Source organism: Mustelus asterias, chromosome 13, assembly GCF_964213995.1.
Source record: "Mustelus asterias chromosome 13, sMusAst1.hap1.1, whole genome shotgun sequence".
NCBI lineage: Eukaryota > Metazoa > Chordata > Chondrichthyes > Carcharhiniformes > Triakidae > Mustelus > Mustelus asterias.
Window position 1 is genome coordinate 97,829,537 of NC_135813.1, and position 27,588 is coordinate 97,857,124.

The 27,588-nt window shown below is 42.4% G+C and overlaps 1 protein-coding gene across 1 annotated transcript; it reads left to right on the forward strand.

Annotated features, from left to right (window-relative positions):
• Positions 1–564: 564 nt before the first annotated feature.
• On the forward strand, positions 565–26,827 carry pxmp2 (peroxisomal membrane protein 2). The gene is made up of 5 exons (XM_078227361.1): positions 565–715; positions 6,304–6,417; positions 14,906–15,068; positions 21,001–21,120; positions 26,019–26,827. Exons 1-5 carry the CDS (start codon positions 612–614, stop codon positions 26,085–26,087), a joined length of 570 nt encoding a protein of 189 aa, XP_078083487.1. The 5' UTR covers positions 565–611; the 3' UTR covers positions 26,088–26,827.
• Positions 26,828–27,588: the final 761 nt, after the last annotated feature.

Sequence of the window (27,588 nt, forward strand, 5' to 3'; positions counted from 1 at the left end):
TAGGGGAATTTCACAGTAACTTCATTGCAGTGTTACTGTAAGCCTACTTGTGACTAACAAATAAACTTTAAACCCAGGGTAATGCTCTGTGGACTTGGGTTTGAATCCTACCACGGCAGGTGGTAAAATTTGAATTGAATAAACATTTGGAATTAAAAGTCTAATGATGACCATGAAACCATTGTTGTAAAAAATGTTCACTAATGTCCTTTAGGGAAGGAAATCTGTCGTCTTTACCTGGTCTGGCCTACATGTGACTCCAGTGCCACAGCCTCTGAAATGACCTCAGGGATGGGCAATAAGTGCTGGTCCAGCTAGAGTCGCCCACATCCCATGATCGAATAAAAAAAATAGGTAGATGATTTTTTTAAAAAGTAAGTATTTAATTGGCATACATACTAGGGATTATTTTGACAAAACAATCTTAGTGTTTACACGGACCTGACGCAATTGCCTACAAAACAGTGCTGGTTTCCAAAAATTCTCTGAAAGTAGGATCGAGATTAGTTGGCACGCAGTTGCGGTTATTTACGGTAGCCGGCCGACCATGTATCAGTTCAGTCCAAAGTAGACGGAAACAGCGTGAGTGCGGGGTTGTAGAAGCTGCAATAATGTCGGGACATTCCACATCGGATCGGCCTTTGCACCGAATCCTGCTGCATCAGTACTTGTTCCTGCTAAAGAAGTACCCGATCCTGACCAAGTCAATCACTAGGTAAAGCATATTTTAACCCGATTGTGTTAGGGAAATGCCTGCCATCAGCTGCTGGTTTATACTGAGGTTTCATCAATTTCATCACACCCCGAATCGGCAAAATACTCTCAAAACAGAAAGATGTGTGGCACAATTTTCTCACAGGGGGTGTTTTATTAGCTCAGGAAGATGACCAATTATAATTATTTGAGAGGGCATCAAAGTAGCGAATGTGAAAGATGAGCCGCAAACATTGTAACACTGGAGACTGAGGGAGATATGGGTCGCAGCTTCGCTATGAAACAATGGGAACGGATGGTGTGAATCAAGTTTATCTTCACAACATGCCACACGTCTTCCTATAGCCTGGCCAGGAATTATATAGAAATGCACAGAGCTTAAAAAAAATTGATGGATTTCGCCACAGTTCTAAAAATAACCCTTATATTACACATCACTTAATTGCTTATTTTGTAAAACAAATCCAGCTTTTTTTTGAATTTGCTGACACTATTGTCTCCATGCTTGGTCTGATCTTACACACTCGTTACCCCTGTATTAAATAGTTAAATTTGAACAGTTTACCTTCTCGTTCCGAGCTTGAGCCTTGGGCAGCTGAGAGCAGTTTGTAGTTAAGTCAAATCATTTATTCGTGTGTAGTTTATACACATTCGAATCATAAAACCTCCCCGGAAGCCTCCCGGAATCATCTCCGCCCGAGTGTACATTCTGAGCTTCCTTTTGTTTCTGTAGCTTTAATGTCTAATCTCTGGACAGATCAGTTTTGGAGAGGGTACACAAAGTATAGACCTGTGTTATGCAATAGAATTAGTGGACTAAGCGTTAATTTTAGTGAAAATGTCTCGCATCCCTTCATTGGTTTTGCTGGTTGTCTGCAGTAGGCCTGGAGAAGCTTTTGTTTGCTTGATGAAGCTGATCGCGGTGGTTTTTCCCTCTTCATACAATCTGTGCTCCCACGGTGTCGAGGTTAAATTTTTCACCCGCCTTGCACACCACTGAGCAACACACCAAACTAGTATTTATAGATAGTGTCTTCTACAGGGGGAAACGCCCTTAAGTACTTCAATCGGACGAAAATTGGCACCGAACCAAAAGAGAAAACAGGGTCAGAGGCAGACTTTGTGGAGTCTTTTTTGACAGTTAGGAGATTTGCGCCGCGGGGGAGGGCGGAACCCAAGTACACCGGTAAAGGCGGCTTCAGAGGCGCTCGGGCACTATTGCGCAGGGCACCCTGATCTGCCAGTGAATCAGGAGACCTCCTCCCACCCACCCCACCATCATTGGCGGCATTGTTACCCTCCTCCCAACCCCCCACACCAACACTGCTCACGAGCATCAGGACATCAGGACCTTCCAATAAGTCCCCTGGTGGACCCCTGACATGGCCCACCCTTGTCATGAGCCCCTGCAAGACCACCACCGAGCTCACATCCCCCCACCATTGTGCATACTCCCACCCCCACTTAGGCCCCACCCCCTTGGCACTGCCCTGGGACACTTATTGTGCCCAAGGGGCACTGTCTGGCCATGCCCCTGATCACCCTGAGGCTTCAATGGACCTAGTTCCCCCCGCCCCCCCCCCCCTCCCCTCCCCTCCTCCCAGCATTGTCATGGCATCGGATGACCGCTATTGCAGAGCAGCAATGATTCTCACCAGCATGATATCTTACCAGCAAGGAGGGAAAGCATCCTGGAGGGCAGGAGCAGCTGTGCCGAACCTGGCAAATATATTTAAATATCATCATTTCTATGTAAATAGGCTTTGCACCCTTTATGTCAGTAAATTGGGGACAGGAGGATAGCAATCCAATTTAAGAAAGCCACTCATTGTTTTGGCCTCTCAAGCTAACTTCCTGGCTCCCACGCTGATCGACCAGCAAGGCGAGCTGGTTAAACTGCTCCCGTCGAGTCTGTTTCTCTGTCCATAGTTTGCAAGGTCTACCGAATATTTCGACATCAGCAATATTTTTCCAGTCAACACAGCAAGGACCTTCTTACTAACATTTGGAGATTAATACCAAACTGAGAGACCTGTTCCACAAACTAGTCAAGTAATAACTTGACATAGTCGTATGCAGAGAATCATTCATTTCAGCTGACATCCCAGCCTCTTCCACCATCAGAGGTGAGGACAAGGTGCCATACAGTCAGGAAGGAGTAGCCCAAGAAGTTTCCAATGTTGACTCTGCAGATCATGAAATCTCAAACATGGGCAAATGAACCATCTGCTGTTTTTCAGCTACTGCCTCTCTCAGCTTATGAATTAGTATTCTTTCATATTGAACATTAATTACAAGATACATTGGGATTGGCAAAGGCATGGACTGGGATTTGGATGCCCTTCACTAACAGTGAGAGTGTTGATGAGCTGACTACCCCAGAGCCTTCAGCCTTCGATTGACCATCTACAAAATGCATTGCATCAACTAACCAAGGTTTTTATGAGAACACCTCCTCAATCTGTGATTTCTATCACCTAGAAGGACAAAAATAGCAAGTCCCACCGCTCCCATTTCTGTTCCAAGTTATACAAAATCCTGACTTGGAAATTTATTGCCGTTCCTTTGTTATTGCTGGGAATCGTCAAAATATTAGAGCTTCCTCCCCGGTAACACTGTGGCAGTCTGTTCACCACAGGAAATGCAGTGGTTCACGAGGGCAATTCACCATCACAAAGGCAATTAGGGGTGGGCAGTAAGTACTGACACGCCAGTACATTTGTGAATGAATGAACAAAATCCAATTTCAATGTAGTGACTCCTATTGGAAAGAAATCTACATTGGGTGAGGACAGGATTGATGCGTCCCATGATTTCACGTCTAGATGCGCACACGAAGATGAGTCACTTCGGTATGGTGCTACCATCTATGGAACTATATCCAGCAAGAATGGCTTCAGGAGAGAAGCTGACAAAAGGGTAAAATTCAGGGAAGAATTATTGTCAAACTTGTATTTTTTGATTCATTGATTATTATTACCACAGTATCCATCCTGATAGCCATCAGCAAAAATTTACTGGTAAGGTTTCACAGAAATTAGGCTGGAATGATTTTTAATTGAAGCATATGTGTTCTTTGTGCAGTTTTAGTACCAACAACATTCAACAGCAGTGGAACCCTTGAAGGAGAAATTAGTTGAGTTGCACTGAAATCACACATTTTAACCTAAATCTGGGGAGGCATGGTGGCACAGTGGTTAGCACTGCTGCCTCACAGCGCCTGGGACCTGGTTTTGATTCCTGCTTGGGTCACTGTCTGTGTGGAATTTGCACATTCTCCCCATGTCTGCATGGGTTTCTTCTGTGTGCTCTGGTTTCCTCCCGCAGTCCAAACATGTGCGGGTTAGGTGGATTGGCCATGCTAAATTGCCCCTTAGTGTCAAGGGGACTAGCTAGGGTAAATGCATGGGGTTAGGGGGATAGGCCCTGGGTGGGGTTATGGTCGGTGCAGGCTCGATGAGCCGAATGGCCACCTCCTGCACTGTAGGATTCTATGTGAAACTCCAGAACACAGGGGTCACTATCATTACAATTAATCATTAACCACAGAGTCACTGACAACATTTTCAGAAATAAAGTTAAACAGAAGTTATCAATAACTGCAGTATGCAGAAAGCCGAGCTTGTAGAACTGATTACTGTCAAAGCCACTCGACTTATTATCATCTCTTATGAACTACCATAATCACCAAAGATCAATGCTGGAATCCTGTGGTTTTTTTTCTCTGAGGATATAATTACAGAGAAGGGAGAACTTTCCAATTTTTGGTCCTGGTTGTCACCATCAGATATTCCCAGATCAGGTACAGAACAGATTAGATGAGAAGTAGAATACTTGGTGTACATAAAGTTGTTTCAGGTCATCTCTGCACTGGCTGGAGAAGAGTGGGTATTTCTTTGTCGTACAACAGAAAACCAACCCCTTTGCAATCCTACAGACCTCTGATTAATTATTAACAAACAAACATGTCACATCTACTTAACTTGCATTTATAAAGCACCCTTCACTCCCCCAGGACATCCCAAAGGGATTTGCAGTCAATTAAGTACTTGGAGTGCACTTATTGTGTAGATAATATTTTAGTGATGTTTGTTGAGATTCATGACTCTCAGGACACCAGGGCGAACCCACTAACCTTACTTCAAAATGCTTTAGGCCCTGGAAGGGTAGATGTTTCATATTATGAAAGGTGGCAGTACCCCTCAGTACTGTGCTGAAGAAGCAGCCAACATTGTGTTTAGGACTGTGAAGAGGGAGTCTGAACTGGGACTTGAACCCACAATCCTGACTCAGAAGTGATAGTTTAAAGGTGTCACTCAGAGTCAAGAGAAACAGTGAATAGTGTAGATGGGAACAGAAAGTTACACGGAGAAGATGATCCATCCAGCCCAATCACCTAATCTATTAATGTGAGAAAACGTGCAATCACCCATTTGGACCAAAATCGGAATATTTTTTGTAATGGTATGAAGCTCGGAACTTTGGATCAGAAGAGAGATTTCAGGGTCCAAGCATAGAAATAACTAAAAGCTGGTGAACAAAATGTACTGAACTTAAAATGTTGGTCTTTTTCTCAGGAGGCTAATAAAATGTTGGTCCTTATCTCAGGAAGGGAAAATATATTACAACAATATATTACCGATCAGACTTCAATCAGGACACCACACCTCAGGAAGGATATATTGGCCTTCGAAAGAATGATACAGTGGTTGAAATGGCTAATATTTGAGGACTGGTTGCATAGGCCACATTTGAAGTTTATTTATTAGTGTCACAAGTAGGCTTACATTAACATTGCAATGAAGTCACTGTGAAAATCCCCTAGTCGCCACACTCCGCTGCCTGTTCAGGTACATTTAGGGAGAATTTAGCATGGCCAATGCACCTAACCAGCATGTCGTTTGGGCTGTGGGAGGAAACCAGAGCATCCAGAGGAAACCCACGCAGTCACGGTGAGAACGTGCAAACTCCGCACAGACAGTGACCCAAGCCGGGAATCGAACCCGGGTCCCTGGCGCTGTGAGACGGCAGTGTTAGCCACTGTGTTACCATGCCACTGAATGAATATAGAAGTTCAAAGGTTTTCCAAGATGGTTAAACAAATCAGTAGGGTAAATAGGAAGAGATTTCCTCATGTAGGAGTGTCTAGAATAGGGAGAAGTGTTTGGGGTATGGCTTTAAGATTAGAGCATGGTCATTCAGGGTGATTCAGGAATGCATTTCTTCAAACAAAACAGAGTGGAAATCTGGAACACACTTTCCTCTAATGTTTGTTATAATATAAATACATTTCTTAAAGGCACAATGTCATCACAATAGAAATTAAAAATTAATGCTTGACTCTATGGGTGGGATTTTCCAGCCGCACTAGCCCCGAAACCCAAAAATCCCACCTGAGGTCAACTATACTTTCCATGGTCTGCCCTTTGCCCGCTACGATTCCCATGGCGGCGGAACGGGAAAATTCACCCCTATGTGTGTATTCTTCCACTGCCTTCCAATTCAGCTTTCCTAGTCTTTCTAGTGCCAGAAAGGGGATTTGCCTTCTGAATTAATGTGTTGATTTGTTTTACTACTTTTTCCTCACAGTGGCATTCTCTCAGGACTTGGAAATATTTTGTCTCAAGTTATGGAGCAGCGAGGTAAGGAGTCAAATACAAAGAGTCTCACCTTTGATGGTCCAGCTAGATTTGGAGTATTTGGGTAAGAAGACTGATTTAACAATGGTGTTTTGTTTTCAACTCTGCCTTTAAGTATAATATTTGAATTTGCTTTTACATTCGCTCTCCTGTAAAATTTTATTGCAGTTGTTATTTGGACACAACACAGTTAGATATTACATTCATGCTATGCAGGATACTAAGCATTGTCTACACAGTCGTTTACAGCATTGTTTGGAGATGTAGATAATGCTGGGGACGGATTCAGGTAATGCTAGTACCCCATTACATATCTTTGTATTTGGCCACTGTGTATGTCTATCACCAGCACTTTGCTTGTTATACTGTTTGTATAAGTAAAGGTTCTAATTATCCCGCCTGTACTTTAACACTTAAATCTATTTGAGCAAAATAAGCATGTTCCTGGGCTTCGAATTTTCCCACATTTTAGTGTCATTTGGTTTTGGAGACTGTAAGAGGGATTCTCTCTAGTATGCACTCTTTGATTTAATCTTGTATCCATGGTTACTCATTATAGTCCCCTCAATTAATGAAAGTAGTCTGTTTTTCTTTACCTTGTTCCAAGCGTTGTGTCCTTTGTTTATTTCTTGTTAAATTCTTCATCAGAGACAAAGGACTTTACATTTAGAATTTCCTTTTATTTGCCTATTAAAGACAGAAGAGGAAGATCAGTAAGACCAGAGAGATAAGGGAGGCCAGGTTTAACTAGTACCACAGGTACCAATATATAACACTCCTTCTCCTCAACCACAATATCAACTTCACCCTTCCTTTTTGTGAAAACCGATGCACAGTAACATTCATGCCACACAAGTGCCAGGGGATGATCATTTCTAACAAGAGAGAATCGAACCATTCCACATGACATTCAGTAGAATTATTATTGCTGAATCTCCCACCATCAACTGGGGGTTACCACTGAGCATAAACTGAACTGGAACAACCATATTAGTACTATGGTTACAAGAACAGATCTGAGGCAGGAAATTCTGTGGTGGATAACAGATCTCCCTGACTTCCCAAAGCCTGCCCACCATCTACAAAGCACAAGTCAGGAGTGTGCTGGGATATCCTCACTTAGCTGGATGACTCCAGTAACACTCAAAAGCTCACCACCATCCAGGACAAAGCTGTCTGCTTGATCGGCACCCTATCCATCAAGGTGAATATTTACTCCTTCTACCACTCGTGCACAGTGGAAACAGTGTGTTCTATATATAAGATGCATTGCCGCAACTCACCAAGACTCTGCCAATAGCACTTTCCTGTGATTTCTCCCACCTAGAAGGACAAGAGCAGCAGATGCATGAGAACACCACTATCTGCAAGTCGCACACCATCCTCATTTGGAACCATATCACTTTTCTTTTACTGTCATTGGCTCAAAATCTTGGAATTCCCTACCAAACTGCACTGTGGGTATACCTGTACTAGATGAATTGCCACAGTTCAAGAAGGTGACTCGCAACGCTTTCTCGAGGGCAATTAGGGGAGGGCAACATTCCCTAAAGGTGCCGCTGGTTGCTAAGCGACAACTTTGTATTTCTGCCGGCTTGTTTACTCATCTCAAAGCACAATAGATGCAGTTTTATGAGAAACCAAAATGCCCAGGTGCAAATGCCTTTGTCTAACATGAATCTAACTTAAAACTATAACTTGTTTCTAATATTTACCAATACCAATAAAGATCACTTAAAACCACCTCCACTTTCCTGACAAGTACTAAGTCTTCCACTAGCAAGAGACTTTAATGAAACAGTAGCCTCAAAGTATAGGACAAAAGGGCAATTTCTTTTAGACATAGGGAACAGGATTTTCTGGCTGCGCTTGCCCCAAGACTGGAAAATCCCACCTGAGGTCAGTGGACTTTTGTATGGTCCGCCCCCACCTGCTACGATTCCTGTGTTGGGCGGGACGGGAGAATTCTACCTCGTGATTAAATTCAGTTTGATAATAGTGATCTTTAGGGAAAAAACGTAACTATTGGTAAAATAATGGAAGGATATATAGGAATGGAGGCTGGGAGCATCAGCTAAATCCTTAATGGACGATTTGCCAATGATGAATTCAGGAGTCTGTGTGAAAATTTGTATATTGTAGCAATGCACACAGCAGCAGGCAGTCCTATTCAGAAATGGGATGTGTGAGAGAAATCATCCTACACTTTGACATACAAAATGTTCAGAAAAGTTTTAGCTGATCAACCAAATTGTAAATTGACAACTTGCAGTACGTGCAAGAAAACTTGCTCCAGATGGTTGAAGGCTACAGCCCCTAACAATTAGTTTAAGGCAGGAGTCCAAGCATACTTTGAAATATTATGGGTCCGACCCTGCTTTGGAGGGGTCTACCGTTAGTTTTCTTTTTGCAGAACCGTCAAATGTCACGCATGCAGGGAGGAGAGCATTTATTAAGGTTGAGGTTTCAGAAAAAAAAAAAATCAGGAGAGCTTTAAAGTATCAAATCAGGTCACCAGGAATAAATTTTAAGCCCGGGTCATGTCTTGTTATGAAAGAGAAGGGCAAAAAAATGGAGAGGTCTAGGAAGGGTTATAGGTACTAATGGCAAAACAATAATCAAACTGTTAGAATACATCCCATGCAGTGTATTGGCACTGTTTGCACATTGACAGAACCTGAACAGAAGATTGAAACTGAAGTTGCACCATGCACTTCACACACAGGCAGATCGGTAGCACAGTGGTTAGCACTGTAGCCCCGCAGCGCCAGGGACCCAGGTTCAATTCCAGATCACTGTCTGTGTGGAATTTGCACATTCTCCTGGTGTCTGCGTGGGTTTCCTTTGGGTGCTCCAGTTTCCCCTCACACTCTGAAGATGTGCAACTTAGGTTGATTGGCCATGCTAAATTGCCCCTTCGTGTCAGGGGGACTAGCAGTGTAAATCTTTGGATTACGGGGATAGAGCTTGGGTGGGATTATTGTTTTCGATGAGCCAAATGGTCTTCTCCTGCACTGTAGGATTCTATGTACGAAAAAGAGATTGTGATAGATAATGGGTCGACTAAGAGATAATAAAGATCAGGATAGGGCCATTTATCACCAAAAATCAACTGCGAATATTGGAAATAGGGTCGCATATACGCCATAAGGAGCTAGTGAGTGGAGGGAAGCCACCACATGGGTGGTTTCAGGTGTAGTAATAGTGGGATTCTTGAAGCCTGAGCTTGCTGAACTCGATTTCCCCTGGTTTTACCGGGTACTGACGGGTGGTGTGACTTCAACACTGATCCACGACCACCCTTGGATTCCTTGGACTCTGCCTGCTGAGCTAGATGGGAAGAGACCACCAGGAACTTGAATTTCATCCATTCCAGCCAGAAATGCTGGAGGCTCCGACTCCACTTAGTGCAGCCCAGCAATGAGAAAGGTGCCCTGGGGAAAGAAGTGAAAAAGCAAATAAAGACAGATTGGAGAGCTTTTTGAAGGCATTACAATTTCAGGTCATGCCCAAAACCCTTCACTGTAGTGGGATTGGATAATGCACAAAAAAAATCAAGCCCGGTACTGTGGCTCACTATGACAACATTTTTCCTGAGTTCCTCAGACACGTCTGCCACTGTTTGGCTCAATTCCTCAAGGGTTATCTGTGACTGAAGACTGCTAAATCCGGGCACATGTGCAAAGTTATCGGCCACCCAAAACCAGGCAAAGACCCGAAATTATCTTCAAGCTACCAACTAATATCTCTGCTCTCTGCGCTGAAAAGTCTAGAGTGTCTCATCTTAGAGCGGATAGAGCCAAAAGGTGAAGAAAATCCTGAAAGCTGAACAAGCTTTCTTTCGGTGAGGGCAAAGCACTTGGAACCAGGTTCTTGTCCTACTGCCTTAATAGAAAAGGTTTTGAAAATAACTTCTCAACAGGTGCTGTCATTCTCAATCTTACTGGAGTATAGGACATGGTCTGGACACACTGGAATCCTTGTCAAAATCTCAAGAGTCTTCCCTCCGTGGGTTATTGATGCTATCAAACTATCATTCTTGAGATCAATGGTTTAAGGTCCACATGGGTGACGAGACACGCACCTGGAGGAAACAGTCCAACGGGCTTTCTCAGGGATCTGTTTCAGCCCCAGCCCTTTTCAATCTCTATATCAACTATCTGCCTCCAACCCTGTCTCAGAAATTCATCTATGGTGACGATATTTGCCTCTTCAACTGTAGACATTTTCTAAGCTAGAGGCAACACCAAACAATAATGTTGCAAAGCTGGCCAACTACTGTAAGGTATGGCGCCTTCAGCCTAGCAACAACAAACAGTCTCCAGTATATTCCACCAACATAATGTCAGTGCTAAAGGGGAACACAACATCTCCCTGAATGGCAAGAGACTGAATCACTAACATACCTTTTATCTTGGTGTTACCTTTGACTGAATACTGACATACAAAACACATCTGAGCAAGACAGCAGCAAAACAACCTCCTCAGCAAACTTGCTGGCTCTTCATGGGGTCTTCTGATTGCAGAGTAATGCACACCAATATGAGAATCTTAATAGGATCCCAAATAAATCAGGCCAAATCCACTCAACATGAAAACTTTACAACCCAGGAAGGAGCAATCAAGATTCTTGATTGAGCAGTTAAATTGGTTATGTACACAAACTAGACTGAATGTGTGATATATTATCAGAATTGAGAAATGCTGACATATACTACTGTTAGGGAAGTGCTAAAAGCAAATAAGACATTGAAGAATGTATGTTCAGATTTCCAGACCTCCGTGACCCATGATATGAGATTGGTAATTTTTAGTGACTCCTCCCATGCTAACCTTACCAATAGTTGTTCAAGTACAACATGGTTTATTATACTTTTTGTGGGAAGAAACAGTAAATGTATCTGGGAATTAAAGAAAATAAAAAAAGTACTTCAAAGCACCTTGGCTGCAGAGGCACTTACACTGGTAGAAGTGAGAGACATGGCTATGTATTTATCAAGAATTTTAAAGGAACTCCTAGATAAGGGGCAAGCAGGGAAAATGTGCTTACAGAATGCTATATCACCATTTATTCTGGGACAATGTCCAGGAGAGAGAGTGTCACAGAAAAGAAATTGAGGATTGATCGCATAGGTATAAAAGAAATGTGTAAAGATTTCCAAAATAACATGGGTCGACACAAGTTACCAGTTGTCAGATTTTGCAGTCGCAAAAAGAACTACTTGAGCAAAGAAATTGTTGGATATCTTCAAAGAGCGCTGACTTTTGTTATAATGGATTATGAGAACAAGGAAATGTTCATGTCATAACCTTATTAATTATTTTTTGTTTTCAAGATCGGGGGAGTATGGAGTTTGTTAAACAGTGATTGTACAATAAGATAAAATGTATTATCATTTTTTATTTTTCATATGAATAATTCATGTTTTTGTGTCAAATAAAGGAGAGGGGAATCTTATCAGTGTTGTGACAATTGTATTTGAGCAATGTTCTTGTGCAAGATTTGTTGTAGCAGTATTATGCACTTGGAGCTGCTCTGTCTACCAACACCCTGTATTGTTGCGACAGCATAATTACTTCTAATAGCAAGAATGTTGGTTTTAATCTGAATTAATGCTGTTCTGCTGTTTTCCCCTGGGATTTTGCTGATTGGGGCTTGATTGGGATGATTGGCAGGTGTGGTCATCTGACAGGAAATCTGGGTTTACACAGAATATTCAATCTTAGATGCTGCTTGTGGATTTGAGAAAGTGCAGTGGTTCTTTTTTCCCCTCACTGAAGTTGGAGATTGGAATCTGCCAGGAGATAAGTTTCTTTCCTGGAGATTCTGCTGTATGATAGTGGATCTTTCTCTGAGAGTTGCTGTTTTGAAAATTGCTATCTGGATCTCTGTCCAGAAACATTAAAAATCTAGCATCACATGAACATACTTGTTTTTGTGCTAACTAATTCTGAAGAAAGTTGTATGTAACTGAATTCGTAATGAAGTTTATTTTGACACAGCTGCCTACTTGAATCATACCTGGAATGAAACACCTTATGCTCACTATCAAAATCAAATGTAGAAGCTAGGGTCTAGGCTAACTTCATGATATACCTTGGAATTTCTGTTCTGGGCCGTTATAATATCTAATAGGTTTTGTTGATGGATGTAAAATACCTTGTAGTTTAAGGTTAATAAGTGTTGGATATTAACTTGTTAATTATACTCCAGCGCATGTTTAAAGAGTCAGCCAGCACTGACAGAGATTGTGTTAAAGTGGAGAAGTGGGCTCTAAAATAAACTGTTTTTACCAAAGCAACCAAACTTGGGCATTTCTCTAACAAACCTCTACCCACCTTGTATTCTAACCTAGATTTAAAGACCAATATTCAATTCAACTTTTAAATATTTACTGTACCTGTTCCTATTTACCTGGAGCTCCAAATTTCTTTGGCAAAAGTATGCAGGAGACAGACGTTAAGGGAATGCTCATGGGTAATTAGTTGATGTCAGTATGGAATATTGGATGGTTTGGTTTATAAAGGTGATTTTAGAATATTTTATTTGATGATTTTTATTTCAGCATTGTGATTAAGGATGGTCACATTGGATGGTCAGTAAGAAAGGGTAGGCAAGGTGCGGGACTGTTAGCAAATGGGGAATTATGCTCGAGTTTACTTCTGCAGTTAGATGCTTCCTCCTCCACGTCATGCTCCTGCTCCTTAGCTATGTGCCTTACACCTTGTTGCATTTATAACAAGGTTGTAAAGCATGAGGCAGGTTGTAAACTATGATAAATCGTGCAGTGTGCTGTTGTGATTTGAGGCAGCAAAAGCATTGTATAAGCACCTCAGCATTTTGCTTCACATTTCATGTGGCAGTATTGCTTTCCTTATGTACGATCTTGCAAACTTGTGGTTTGTTGTGATGGCTCAAATATAGATGAACTGCTGAGAATGAAGGCATTGTGACTGCCAGATGTTGAGTATTGACCTGCACCATGGGGGAGGCATGTAATCCTGACAATGCTGTATGATTGCTCTGTTTCCCTCTGGTACAAGAGAATGAAATGTATTCAGATGCCTTTTGCATACAGAGCCTCAGTGATCTTCCTTATGCAATAGTAAATGGCCAAGTGAGAGGTGTTTCGAAGATCACCTGCTCCAGCCTGGAACGAGCCTGATCCTTTGGTCACAGCCACTGACAGTGCTCTCCTCACCCTGCTGTAAGACTGCAGTTCAAAAGGCAGAGTTCAGTGATGACCTCCTTGGTGAAGTAAGAGATGTTTGATATGCTGTTCCTTTATTGAAGTGAGGTAAGAAAATTGTTTCCTGCAGACCCTGGCTAATGTGACCTCCAGCTGAGAGTCTCTCCTGCCTCTTTGAGCAGCTTGTCCTTTCTGGCATCTCTACTTATTCTCCCTGCTGGGCTGCAGGGGAGCAAAACTAGTGCACCTATGGCCAGGATTTAATGTGGGGTGGTATCCAAAGATTTGCAGGTTAGGTGGATTGGCCATGCTAAATTGCTCCTTAGTGTCCAAAGATGTGTAGGTTGGGGGGATTAGCTATACTAAATGTGTAGGCGTATGGCGAAGGGCAGAGGGATGAGCCTGTCCGAGAGTTGGTACTGACTTGATGGGCTGAATGGTCTCCTTCTGCACTGCAGGGATTCTATGATGGTACCACTGGCATCAAATCAGTGTCCTGTTTCATATACATCTGTGCCCACTCCCTGCCCCCGTGCAAATTTACCAAAATGGGGTAATGCAGAGCCATATCATGTGTGGTATGCATGAACACCATTTGGAACTGAAACAGCACTTGTAGTGCCAGAAAGTTGGGTGTTAATCAACCAAATTTTACAGCCATTGCCTTTTGGCCCCACTGCAAACTCTGCTGCCTTGTCACTAATTTCATTTCCTTTTGTGGCCATTATTTCAGGCTGAACCTGACAAGATTATTTGAGTAAGAAGTTTAACAACACCAGGTTAAAGTCCAACAGGTTTATTTGGTAGCAAAAGCCACACAAGCTTTAACCTGGTGTTGTTAAACTTCTTACTGTGTTCTTTAACCTGGTGTTGTTAAACTTCTTACTGTGTTTACCCCAGTCCAACGCCGGCATCTCCACATCAAGATTATTTGAATCATGGGAATCCTATTTGATCTTGCTTGGGCTTTCAGACCTCTTCCTTCCCATCACAGAGACAGTTTCTGCCATCTCTGCAGCATTGCCCAGTTTTATTTTAGTCCCTTTTTCCACTGAAACCATTGTACATATTTTGTTGTATTGCTTCTACTAAATACAGAACAGCTTCACAATAGGAGAAGTTGTAGATTAGATTCTCAAGTGCTAATTCTGTTTCAGTAAGCATTTTATTCTCTCGGGCTTGGTCTTTAGTTCAATTGTATGGACCATTAACAGTAACCTTGCTCTGTCATTTTTGCTACAGATGGACTGATTTGTTTAATAATTTTTTTCCTAGCGTTTTCTTGAAGCCTAATAAGAAAGAATATAAAATATTTCAGGTTATTTTGCTTCACTAAAAAAATGCTTTTATTTTCTGTTTCAGGTTGGTCTTCACGGGCCCACTAAGTCATTACTTTTACCACTATCTGGATAAACTGATTCCATCCAATGTTCCCTATTCCCAGATCAAGAGACTTCTGTTGGACCGTCTAATGTTTGCTCCAGCATTCCTCGCTCTTTTTTTTGTAGTTATCAGCCTACTTGAGGTGGGTCTTAGGGTTCATCAAATGGCCAGAAACTTATCTTGGGATAAGTTGTCATTGGTCCCTTTAAAAAAAAAAGCTAATATAAGATTAAGAGGGCTAAGAAAGAGGTTGTGGGTCTGTGAAATCTGCAACAGATGGTGTGAAGTTATGAAGATATGACCTAGGAGCAGTAGCAGGCCACTCAGTCCTTCAAGCCTGCTCTGGCATTCGATAAAAATATGGCTGACTGTAATCTCACTCCTATCCCCAGTAACCCTTCACCTTCTTGTTTATCAAGAATCCATCGACCTCTGCCTTGGAAACACTGCTCTTACTGCCTTTTGAGTTCCAAAGACTCTGTTCTCAAAGAAAAAAAACCTTCTCCTCTCAGACTGAAATAGGGGACCCTTTATTTTTAAACAGTGACTCGTAGTACTTTAATTCTCCCACAAGAGGAAACATCATCTCCATACCGGCTCTGTCAAGACTGCTCAAAATTTTGTATGTTTAAATCAAGTGTGGAGTTGTGAAATGTTAGATATTGTCGTTGTGTGCTCTGAATGAGAGTGTAATGATGTTGTGGTAAGGGAGAATGATTGCAGTTTTGGGGGCCTTTGAGAGAATAAGCACAGAGTTGAGATAAAAAAATGTAAAATTACATTAATAAATTCTATATTAGAATAGGCACAGTGGTTAGCACTGTTGCCTCACGCACCAGGGATTCAGGTTTGATTCCATCCTTGAGATTGTGTAGGTTAGCTGGATTAGCCATGATAAATACGTGGGGTTATGGGGATAGGGTGTAGGGGAGAGACTGAGTAAGATGTTGTTTTGGCAAGTCGGTACAGACCCTCTTTCTGCCCTGTAGGAATTCTATTCTAACAGGGGGAGGCAGTGGCATAGTGGTACTAGCTCTAGACTAGTAATCCAAAGACCCAGGATAATGCTCTGGGAACCTAGGTTCAAATGCCACATAGCAGATGTTGAAATTTGATTTTAACAAAAAGAATCTGGAATTAAACAGTCTAACGATGACCGTGAAATCATTGTCAATTGTCATAAATGCCCATCTGGTTCACTAATGTCCTTTAGGGAAGGAATCTGCTGTTCTTACCTGGTCTGGCCTACATGTGACACTGGACCCACAATAATAGGTTGACTCTAAAATGCCTTCTGAACGGGCCTAGCAAACCATTCAATTTGAGGACAATTAGGGATGGGCAATAATTACTGGCCCAGACAGCATTGTTCACATCCGCTGAAAAAATAAAAAAGTCACAGGGCCGCTAATTAGATTTAACAACAAGAAACAAACATTTATTAAACGTGAAAAGTTGGAATATCATAGATTCCCAACAGTGCAGAAGGAGGCCATTCGGCCCATTGAGTTTGCGCCAACTCTCTGACAGAGCATCTGACTCAGGATCACCCCGCACCCCTATTCCCATAACCCCACACATTTCTCATGGTTAATCCATCTAACTTACACATCTTGAGACACTAAGGGCCAATTTAGCATGTCCGACCCACCTAACCTGAACATCTTTTGAACTGTGGGAAGAAACCGGAGCACCCAGAGGAAATCGATGCAGACACGGGGAGAACATGCAAACTCCACACAGGTGGCCACCCAAGGCTGGAATGGAAAACAGGTCCCTGGCGCTGTGAGGTGGCAGCAGCACCATGCGGCCCATTGTATAAATCTCCTTTCTCCCCTTAGTTTAACAATTACACACACGTTTTAGGATGAACATGATTACAAAGTACATCTTAAGCTACAATGGTCTCATTAACACACACAGTCCCTGCTAAGCACACAAGAAGAAGTTTAACAACACCAGGTTAAAGTCCAACAGGTTTATTTGGTAGCAAAAGCCACACAAGCTTTCGAAGCCTTAAGCCCCTTCTTCAGGTGAGTGGGAATTCCGTTCACAAACAGAGTTTATAAAGACACAGACTCAATTTACATGAATAATGGTTGGAATGCGAATACTTACAACTAATCAAGTCTTTAAGAAACAAAACAATGGGAGTGGAGAGAGCATCAAGACAGGCTAAAAAGATGTGTATTGTCTCCAGACAAGACAGCCAGTGAAACTCTGCAGGTCCACGCAACTGTGGGCGTTACAAATAGTGTGACATGAACCCAATATCCCGGTTGAGGCCGTCCGCGTGTGTGCGGAACTTGGCTATCAGTTTCTGCTCAGCGACTCTGCGCTGTCGTGTGTCGCGAAGGCCGCCTTGGAGAACGCTTACCCGAATATCAGAGGCCGAATGCCCGTGACCGCTGAAGTGCTCCCCAACAGGTCTTGCCTGGTGATTGTCGAGCGGTGTTCATTCATCCGTTGTCGCAGCGTCTGCATAGTTTCCCCAATGTACCATGCCTCGGGACATCCTTTCTTGCAGCGTATCAGGTAGACAACGTTGGCCGAGTTGCAAGAGTATGTACCGTGTACCTGGTGGATGGTGTTCTCACGTGAGATGATGGCATCTGTGTCGATGATCCGGCACGTCTTGCAGAGGTTGCTGTGGCAGGGTTGTGTGGTGTCTTGGTCACTGTTCTCCTGAAGGCTGGGTAGTTTGCTGCGGACAATGGTCTGTTTGAGGTTGTGCGGTTGTTTGAAGGCAAGAAGTGGGGGTGTGGGGATGGCCTTGGCGAGATGTTCGTCTTCATCAATGACATGTTGAAGGCTCCGGAGGAGATGCTGTAGCTTCTCCGCTCCGGGGAAGTACTGGACAACGAAAGGTACTCTGTCCACTGTGTCCCGTGTTTGTCTTCTGAGGAGGTCGGTGCGGTTTTTCGCTGTGGATACAGGGATAACATGCAAACTCCACACAGTCAGCTGGAATTGAACTTGGGTCCTTGGTGCTGTGAGGCAGCAGTGTAAGAGGTAAGACACACTCCTCTCTGAACCCAAGTGAATGTCTGTGAATTTCTCCTCAAAATCCCCTCGGGTGATTCTTATACCACGAGCCACCTTGTCTCACTGAACTCCGGCTTCCACAAGAGTGATTTCAAACTTCACTTTCAAAAGTCACATTTGAAAATTTTCTTTTAAATTATGCTTTCCATCCACTGCTCCATCAAGGTCTCGCTTTCAGATTTTAACACCTCTCCTTTCAGCTTTCTTTTGCCTTAAAGGCTTTTACACAAACTCCAAGGTCCACCCACCAATTTCCACAATTGTTTCAAATAATGTCTCTCAAGCTTTAGTAATTTCTCACAAACCTTGGCTCTACTGCAGATATCTTTTTTGGTGCCTCACAATTCAATTGCCTTTTCAACTCTGTGACTTTACTAAGCAGTAAGCTGTTCTGGTTCCCAATTTCCTCTGTTCCATCAACTCCAGACTTCTTTAAAACTTTTCTTCTTTTCTTTCTTTTCCTTTAATTAGCTGGACTTTACATTTCCGACATCTGTTTTGGTATAGTATGGCTTTTCTTCTAGCAAGGCTGAAAAAGGTGTTTACCCCCTGGGAGCTGCCTTCTCCCTCACTACTTATGTTCAACTATCAACGAATTCGATTAAAATTTAAAAGCTTTTTAAAATCCTTACAAGGATCTCCAATTGCTAAGCAGCCCTGCTAGTTCTACTTATTCTTCACACCTCTCTAAGCACAGTAAAATCACAGTTGGAACTTGACCCAGCCCCACATAAGGGCAGCACAATGGTTAACACTGCTGCCTTACAGCACCAGGGACTAAAGTTCAATTCCGCGTCACTGTCTGTGTAGAGTTTGCATGTTATCCCCGTGAGTTTCTTCTGGGTGCTCCAGTTTCCTCCCACAGTCCAATGATGTGCGGGTTAGGTTGATTGACCATGTTAAATTGCCCCTTAGTATCAGGGGATTAGTAAGGTAAATACAAGAAGTTACAGGGATAGGGTCTGGGTGGGATTGTCATCGGTTTAGGCTCAATGGGCCAAATGGCCTCCTTCTGCACTGTAGGTATTCTTTATAAAAACTCCTTTTTCCTGCATGAATCTAACTATAGGTTTTACCCTTCCAGGCACAGAACATTAAATTAAACTCACTTAAAACTATACCTTTGTGGTCGGTTTTCCGATTTTTAGATGAGTTGGGGAGCCTATTCACTTAAAAAGTAAACATTTAGTGAATCACTCCATTTATAACTTGCTGTAAGAAGTAGTGCACCTCCCATGTAGGTTTTATTATTTATTTGTTAGATTGGAAAAGTTGCTTGTTATCATCAAATAGTGTGAACGGATTCATCATTTAATGTATCATTTTTTTAGGACTGGTGATAAATGAAAAAAATCAGTAATTAGCTTTACATTGCAGAAACAGTGTAGCAGTGTTGGAGGGATTCAGATGTGATGAATTAGGCTGTAAACTAAAAATCAGTTTTATTAAAAATACAAATTAAATAATAGCAGGAAGTTAATTAAACAGAATTCACTTGATTACAGAATGTTTAATTTAAACTTGCTCTTTATATATTAAAATATATGACCTTTAACCAACTTTTAAAAATAATACCAAACCTAGACCAGTGTCAAAGCAAGCACACATTTATCCCACAGAATCTTTGTGTCTACATGTCTATCTGAAAAGAATTGTGATTTCAATTACATGCTTTGAAGTTAAATCTGGAAACCAAAATTCAAAAGGTGTCTCCACAACTTAACAAGGTTTATCAACTTAGTTCACAGAACTTCAGCTTGACACACTAGGGCAGCATGGTGGCACAGTGGTTAGCACTGCTGCTTCACAGTGCCAAGGACCTGGTTTTGATTCCTGGCTTAGGTCACTGTCTTTGAGTTTGCATGTTCTCCCCGTGTCTGCGTGGGTTTCTTCTGGGTGCTCTGGTTTTCTCCCACAGTTCGAAAGACATATTGGTTTGGTGCATTGGCCATGCTAAATTCTCCCTCGGTGTACCCGAACAGGCGCCGGAGTGTGGCAACTAAGGGATTTTCACCATAATGTTATTGCAGTGTTAATGTAAGCCTACTTGTGGCACTAATAAATAAATCTTTAAAAAAATGGCATATTAAATTATTTTATTTTAGGCAAAACAAGGACTGAAGTGGTTTATATTTGTTTTGCAGTCAAAGAGTATTTACCATTGCCTTGTCTCCGATATGAACATGAAAGACCAAACTCGAGAACTGGTTGAAGTAAACAAAATTTAGGGGCCAATCACACCTCAAATTAGATGTTCAAATTGTAAAGATTTTCTTTGGCTCCTTAAATGTCACTTCAGAAATGGGCAGTATAAGTTGGCCATCACAGTTGGAAAAGGGGTATAGGATCAAATTGATACTAGGCAAATTTAGGACTGCTGTTAGAAAGTACATCACCCAAGGATTAATATGCATTTGGAATAAGCTTTTGTATCGTGAAGGCAAGAACATTAGTCACTCAACAGTCAGTAAAATTCTGTAGTGGGGGAAGGATTGTGGATTTTTGGTTTTCAGTGGATAATGATGAACCGCGACCTTTTGTTTGTATTTATTTTGAGATCCTCAAAAAAGGTACAATATAGGATCAAGAGGAGGGTTTTAGTGTTTGCATGACTCAGCTGGTAGCAGTTGTGTTTCCACATCAGACTGTTGTGGTTTCAAGTTTCACACTAAGACTTGAGTACATAATCAAGACTGACACTTCAGTGCAACATCGAGGAAGTGCTTGAGATGCTATCCAGATTAAATGATAAACTAGGATTTTTTTCTTCCTGTTCCAGTGATTTGGGTGAACATCAAAGATTCCATAGAACTACTCAACAGAAAATAATTTATTTGGGCAATATTACTTACAACCTTTTTGTGGGTGATTGATGTAGAATGTTTCCTCTTGTGACTACATAACCAAAGTAACTCTTAAAAATTCATTTTGTGAAGTGTTTTTTCAAATATTCTATTTTTTTGAATATCAATTAGTTATCCTGAGAGGAATGATCCATTTAAAATGACCAGAAATATTGTTTTTAACAGGGGAAGAATCTGAAGGCACTGAAGGATAAGATGCAGACTGGATACTGGACAGCACTGAAAATGAACTGGAAAATTTGGACAATATTCCAGTACATTAACATTAATTATGTGCCTGCACAGGTAATGTATGTTTACTGTTGGAGAGGCCGATTTGATTGTTTCATGACTGGTACAATGTCTATATGTTTTTCCTGTACTACTGAGTTCTGCTGACACATAAAAGAAGCAACAGCCATATTTTCAAGGTTCACCTGTGTAATATTGTTATATGTCCAGCATGCTCAAATGTAATGGGTGATGTGAATTTCATACTCATTTAGGTAAAGAATATTAAAGTTACAATTCCAAATATGCAACTCTGTCACCAAAACCCAAGATTTGGGTTGGGGTGTGGAATGGACTACCTGCAGTGATAGTGGAGTCAGACACTTTAGGAACATTTAAGCAGTTATTGGATAGGCACATGGAGCACACCAGGATGATAGGGAGTGGGATAGCTTGATCTTGGTTTCAGATTAAGCTCGGCACAACATCGTGGGCCGAAGGGCCTGTTCTGTGCTGTACTGTTCTATGTTCTATTTGGGTTAACTGCATACCCTGAGTGGCCTATGTCAATGGAGCTTTCCTGATGAAGGCAGAAAATTTGAGCAGCCGCCTGCCACTCCTAATAGGAAGTCAGAGCAAGTAAATGGGGCATGAGAAGTTATCCTATGGGTAATGTTTTATTCAACCATTTTGGGACATTTGGAGGATAACAGAAACCACCCCTAAGCAAACAGGGTTTTATTGAGTCTTATCAGGTCACATACTTGGCAGAAATCCTAGAGAAGTTCATGAAATTGTGTAGCCACATCCCCATAATGTACTGGGTCAATATACATTTTCCCTGTGTCTGGAAATTCCTGCTGGGATCCTCACAGAACCAGATTTTGCCCCAGTATCTGGAACCTGCTCAGTGATTATGTTGGAGGTATGTCCAGGTCAAGGGCAGAATTTCAGGACACATATCTATTTTTTTCTTTCTTCATTATTTTTTTATTCATTCATGGGACATGGGCGTCGCTGGCTGGCCAGCATTTATTGTCCATCCTAGTTGCCCTTGAGAAGGTGGTGGTGAGCTGCCTTTTTGAATCTCTGCAGTCCATATTCTGTGGATTGACCCACAATACCATTAGGGAGGGAATTCCGACCCAGCAACTGCGAAGGAACAGCGATATATTTCCAAGTCAGGATGGTGAGTGGCTTGGAGTGGAACTTGCAGGTGGTGGTGTTCCCATGTATCTGCTGCCCTTGTCCTTCTAGATGGAAGTGGTCATGAGTTTGGAAGGTGCTGTCTAAGGATCTTTGGTGAATTGCTGTAGTGCATCTTGTAGATAGCACACACTGCTGCTACTGAGCGTCGGTGGTGGAGGGATTGAATGTTTGTAGATGTGGTGCTAATCAAGTGGGCTGCTTTGTCCTGGATAGTGTCAAGTTTGAATGTTGTTGGAGCTGCACCCATCCAGGCAAGTAGGGAGTATTCCATCACACTCCTGACTGATGCCTTGTAGATGGTGGATAAGCTTTGGGGAGTCAGGAGGTGAGTTACTCGCCGCAGTATTCCTGGCCTCTGACCTGCTCTTGTAGCTACTGTGTTTATGTGGTGAGTCCAGTTGAGTTTCTGGTCAATGGTAACCCTAAGGATGTTGACAGTGGGGGATTCAATGATGGTAACACCATTGAATGTCAAGGGCCAGTGGTTAGAGTGTCTCTTATTGGTGATGGTCATTGCCTGACATTTATGTGGTGCGACCTGCTGTTACTTGCCGTTTCGTGGCATTACTTGCCACTTGTCAGCCCAAGCCTGGATATTGTGCAGATCTTGTTGCATTTGAACATGGACTGTGTCAGTATCTGAATTACTATTCGGTGTTTCAGAGGAATCGATACAGTTTACTAAATTCCCTCAAATGTGTTACTTCTTTGGGGATTTTGTCATGTGATGGTGCTCTGTACAAGCACCAAGTTATAGGTTGAAGATCTGTAACTGCATAATTCCCTGCAGATTCATAATTCCAGGTGTTCCTGCAGTTGGATGTGCTGAACTTGCTTTATTATAGAGAGGAAGCATTGCTAATGGGGTCACTCTCGGCCAGTCAGGCATCTCCCAGCAGATACAAAACAAATTGAGAGATCATTTTAAAGCAAGAACACACCATCGGTCTTCTCACTTGAAAGATGTTCTATGACATGAGGAGAGGTTTTTAATGTTAAGGATTTTATATGAAAAATATATTATTGTTTTGTGTCTTGAATGTAATAAGATATCCGTAGGCACTTCACAGGAGCATTACAAAATCTAATTTGACACCAAGCCATATGAGGAGTCATTAGGTCAGATGACCTAAACCTTAGTCAAAGGAGGATAGGGGGGACAGGTTAGGAAGGGATTTCCCAGGCTAGTGGCCCTCCCAACAGTGGAGCAACTTAAAGTGGGATGCTTGAGTATCAAATTAGTTGAGTGTAGATATCTTGGAGGGTTGTTGGGGTTGGAGGAGATTACAGGTACAAGGAGGAGCTAGGCCATGGAGGGGTTTATAAACAAGGATGAGAAATTTAAAAGAAGATTACTTGACGAATAAGTCAGTGTACACAGGGATAATAGATGAATGGGACTTGGTGCAAGTTAAAACATGGGCAGTCGAGTTTTGAATGACCGGAAATTTACGGATGGTAGAATGTGGAAGAGCAACCAAAAATGCATTGCAGTAGTCAAGTTTAGAGGCAACAAAGACTTGAACAAGGGTTTCAGCAGCAGGAGAATTGAGACAGGTGATATTAGGCAATGTTACAAATATGGGGTGGAATTTTACGATCTCGTTGCGCCCGTTTGGCAGCGGGAAAATTTCGTAAAGTTGGGCGTAAAATAGCTAGCGGGAATGGTGCCTGTTTTTGTGCCCATTCCCATTTTAACATTGAAAAAAAATCGGCACGATTGGGAGCCAGCCCAAAATGGGCGAGATGTCAATTTACATATTTTTGTATTCATCATAATGTCATTGAGAGCTTCACACCCAATCGTCCTAGCTCTCCTGTCTTTATGGCCTCGTTTGCTGTAGCTGGATCGGTCTGGAAAACACCTCGTCTATAAAAGTTGCATTCTGGCACTTGATCAGTGAGGGTGAGCGAGGAGTTAAGTTTCTGCGTTCAAACTGCTCCATGATGCTCAGAGTGGGTTGTTTCGTGGCAGACATGTTGCATTTTGGGTAGGGGGGTGGGGTCTGCGAGTGTGTGGGGGTGGGGGGCTGTTAATCACAGAGAAGGAGGAGGGAGCAGAGACCTCAGTATTCTGTATGTGAATGTCCTTCGAGCAATTGTCGGACATCGCTTGCCACTGAACCAGGTGGTGGGTGGTGGAAGAGGGCGGCTGCACCCATTCCCTGTGGCTGTGAAAGTGACAGCTGCCTTAAACTTTTATGCCACCGGCTCCTTCCAGATCACAGACCTTTGTGGCATTTCACAATCATCCGTCCACAAGTGTGTGAAGGAAGTCACGGGTGCCCTGTATGCCCGGGCTGGCCAGTATATCAAATTTGACCTGGACCAGACCCAGCAGAAAACCCAGGCTTCAGGATGCACAGCCAACACGGAGATGCCAAATGTTTAGGGGACTATAGACTGCACTCACGTCACCCTCAAGGTGCTGGTCAGGAATCCAGGAAGATATATGAATAGAAAGGGCTTCCATTAAATAAATGTGCAATTGGTGTGTGACCATCAGCTCAACGTTATGCACGTCTGCACCAGACACCCTGGCAGTGTGCATGACAACTTCATATTGAGGAGTTCTGATATCCTGGAGGTCTTTGAGGAGGAACTCTGGGTGCAATGATGGCTCGTGGGGGACATGGGATACCCGCTTCGGACTTGGTGGTTGATGTCTGTGCGGAGACCTGAGACTGGGACCCGATATAATGAGGCCCACGTTGCCACCCGTTCAGTAGTGGAGCGGTGCATGGTGCTCCTCAAGCTGCGGTTTAGGTGCCTGGACCACTCTGGTGGGAACCTTCAATATAGCCGCCTGATGTTGTCACGCATTGTGGTGGTGTGCTGTGCCTTACACAACCTGGAGACCTTGAGGAAGACATGGAGGCCGACCAGCCGGGCATCACTGGGGTGGAGACCACCGAGCAGGGGGAGGAGGACAATGACAAAGAGCAACACCACCCATGCACTGGTGGCAGCAAGGGTCAGGCATGAGGGCAGTGAGGGAGGCCCTGATCAACATACGTTTTGGGCAATAGGAGGCTGTGTTGCCGGACCTACCTGTGCTCCGCATGCACGCTGGCACCTGGGCCCACATCTCACTAGTAAGGGATCATTAAACCCCCATACAGGTTCCTGGGGCGGGTGGGGTGGGGGGGGGGAATCTCTCATGGGTTCTGGTTAGCCATGGTAGATGGTGCAAGTTGCTGCCAAAGCATGCCATCCACTGGGAACCACGCAAGACGGGCAATAGCTGCTCTACCTGAATGCTTTGGGACTCCTCCCATCAGCCTCAAATTGATCCAGTGTTGCTGTCAGCCCGTCCTGCATTCCCTGGCTCTGTTGCTGCATCTCCAGCAGCTGAGGGAGAAGTGATTGCAGAGGCTCAGCATACAGCCTGGGGCCAGCTGAGTCCTCTCCTGTGGCAGGCCCCCGCATACCAGAGGCCACGGATGTTTCCTCCTCCACCCGATGTACATCAGCAGATGTGTCTTGCACACCAGAGAGTGACCCAAATGCCTCGTCACTAACTTGACCCACCGATGTCAGAGTCTCTGTGGTGATTAAATCATTTTGCTTAATTCAATAATTTTGTCTTGGAGAATGGTTTACAAAGTCCATTAATGGAAGCATTTGAATCCATAATGTCAAAGGATGCTAGTCCAGCTATGGTATTGAGCTGTTTTTAATTTGAATACTGATGATTGGCGTATGAAAATCATGACTATTAGGATGAAAGACTGTTAATTACTATTTTTTAAAATTATTTTCAGTTCCGTGTGCTATTTGCTAATCTGGTAGCTCTTTTCTGGTATGCATACCTAGCTTCAATCAAGAGATGATGCTGTATTATTAACACTGACCAACATCTGCTAGAATGATTTCTTCATTCTTCTGAGAAAACTTCGACTTTGGAAGAAGAATCCAATAAACAGACCGTGGCCAAATCTTCAATCTAACATAATTTTATATGTTTTCACTAAATATCTAATGAATCGTCATTTGTTCAGAGAAGAAGCTGTGAAATGTGTTGTGACAAAAATATAGAATAAGCCAGACTATAATTAACAACTTTTTTTAAGTATGACTTTGCTGAACATTCATTAATTCTGTAATTTATTTTGTGCACCACGATAATTTGGGCAGCAACTGATCAGTGGGTTCAATTAAGATTGTAAACTGTTGGATCAAAGCAAGAAAGCAATTTGTTATTCCACCCTGTCTGTTTTTACCGATTATATGAATACTGCATTCAGGAATCTTATTTAAGGTACTCAGGAATTTTATTACATTGATAAATTAATTGACGGAGGTAGTTTTGTTTTTCACAGATGGCAGACTCTAATCAAACCATATATCTATAACTGAAGTGCTATGCTAAAATGTGATTGTCAATGCAGTGATATGCTTTATGTATGGAAACAGCTAACCATATACATTATAATACTGTATAAAATAACTTGCTTCATTATCTTGTGCTGCAGATGAACTAAATTTGCTCTGGAACAATAACATACATTGTCATAAACATAACCCTAATGTTAAAGGAGTTTTTAAAAATAAATTAATTCTTGTTAATTTCTTAATGTTCTACAGCCATGCATTTGATTGTTAGGGGTTTCCATTTCAATTTCTTTGTGGTGTTGAGTAACAATTGCCTTTATGGTCTCACCGGGAGAGCTTCTCTCCGGAGAGGAAAACGCCTCCGCCCTATGAACGGGGGACAGTCGTATTGGCCTTGTCAGTGGAATTGGAGGCCATTAAGGCCCACCAGGGAGGCTGAGGCAGTGTTGAGAGATGTTCACTCCTCAGTATACTGTCTTCAACTGCAATATATCCAGCTAAAGCTAAATTCAAAAAACCCATTCTTTCTTAAAAGGCTCCCAATCGCTAAGCAACAGCCACATGCTTCTGTCTTTTATTTACTCTTTATGCCATGACCCTCTCTAAGCACAGTTGGAACTGAAACCAACTCCCACGTATACAAATACCTTTGTCTAGCATGAATCTAACTATAGGTTTTACCATGCAGGCACAGAAATATAAAATTAAACCCACTTAAAACTATACCTTATTTCTAATGTTTACCAATACAGATTTAAACCCTATAAAACTACCTTAGTTTTCCTAACACTGTCTGCATTCTTCCTATCAAAATACATCATCTCACACTTTTCTGCATAGAACTTCATCTGCCACCAATCTGCCCACTCCACCAACTTGTCTATGTTGTTTTAAAGTTCTACACTGTTCTTTAGTTTACAGTAGTTCCAAGTTTTGTCTCATTTGCAAACATTGAAACTGTCTCCTGCAAACCAAGATCTAGATCATTAATATATATCA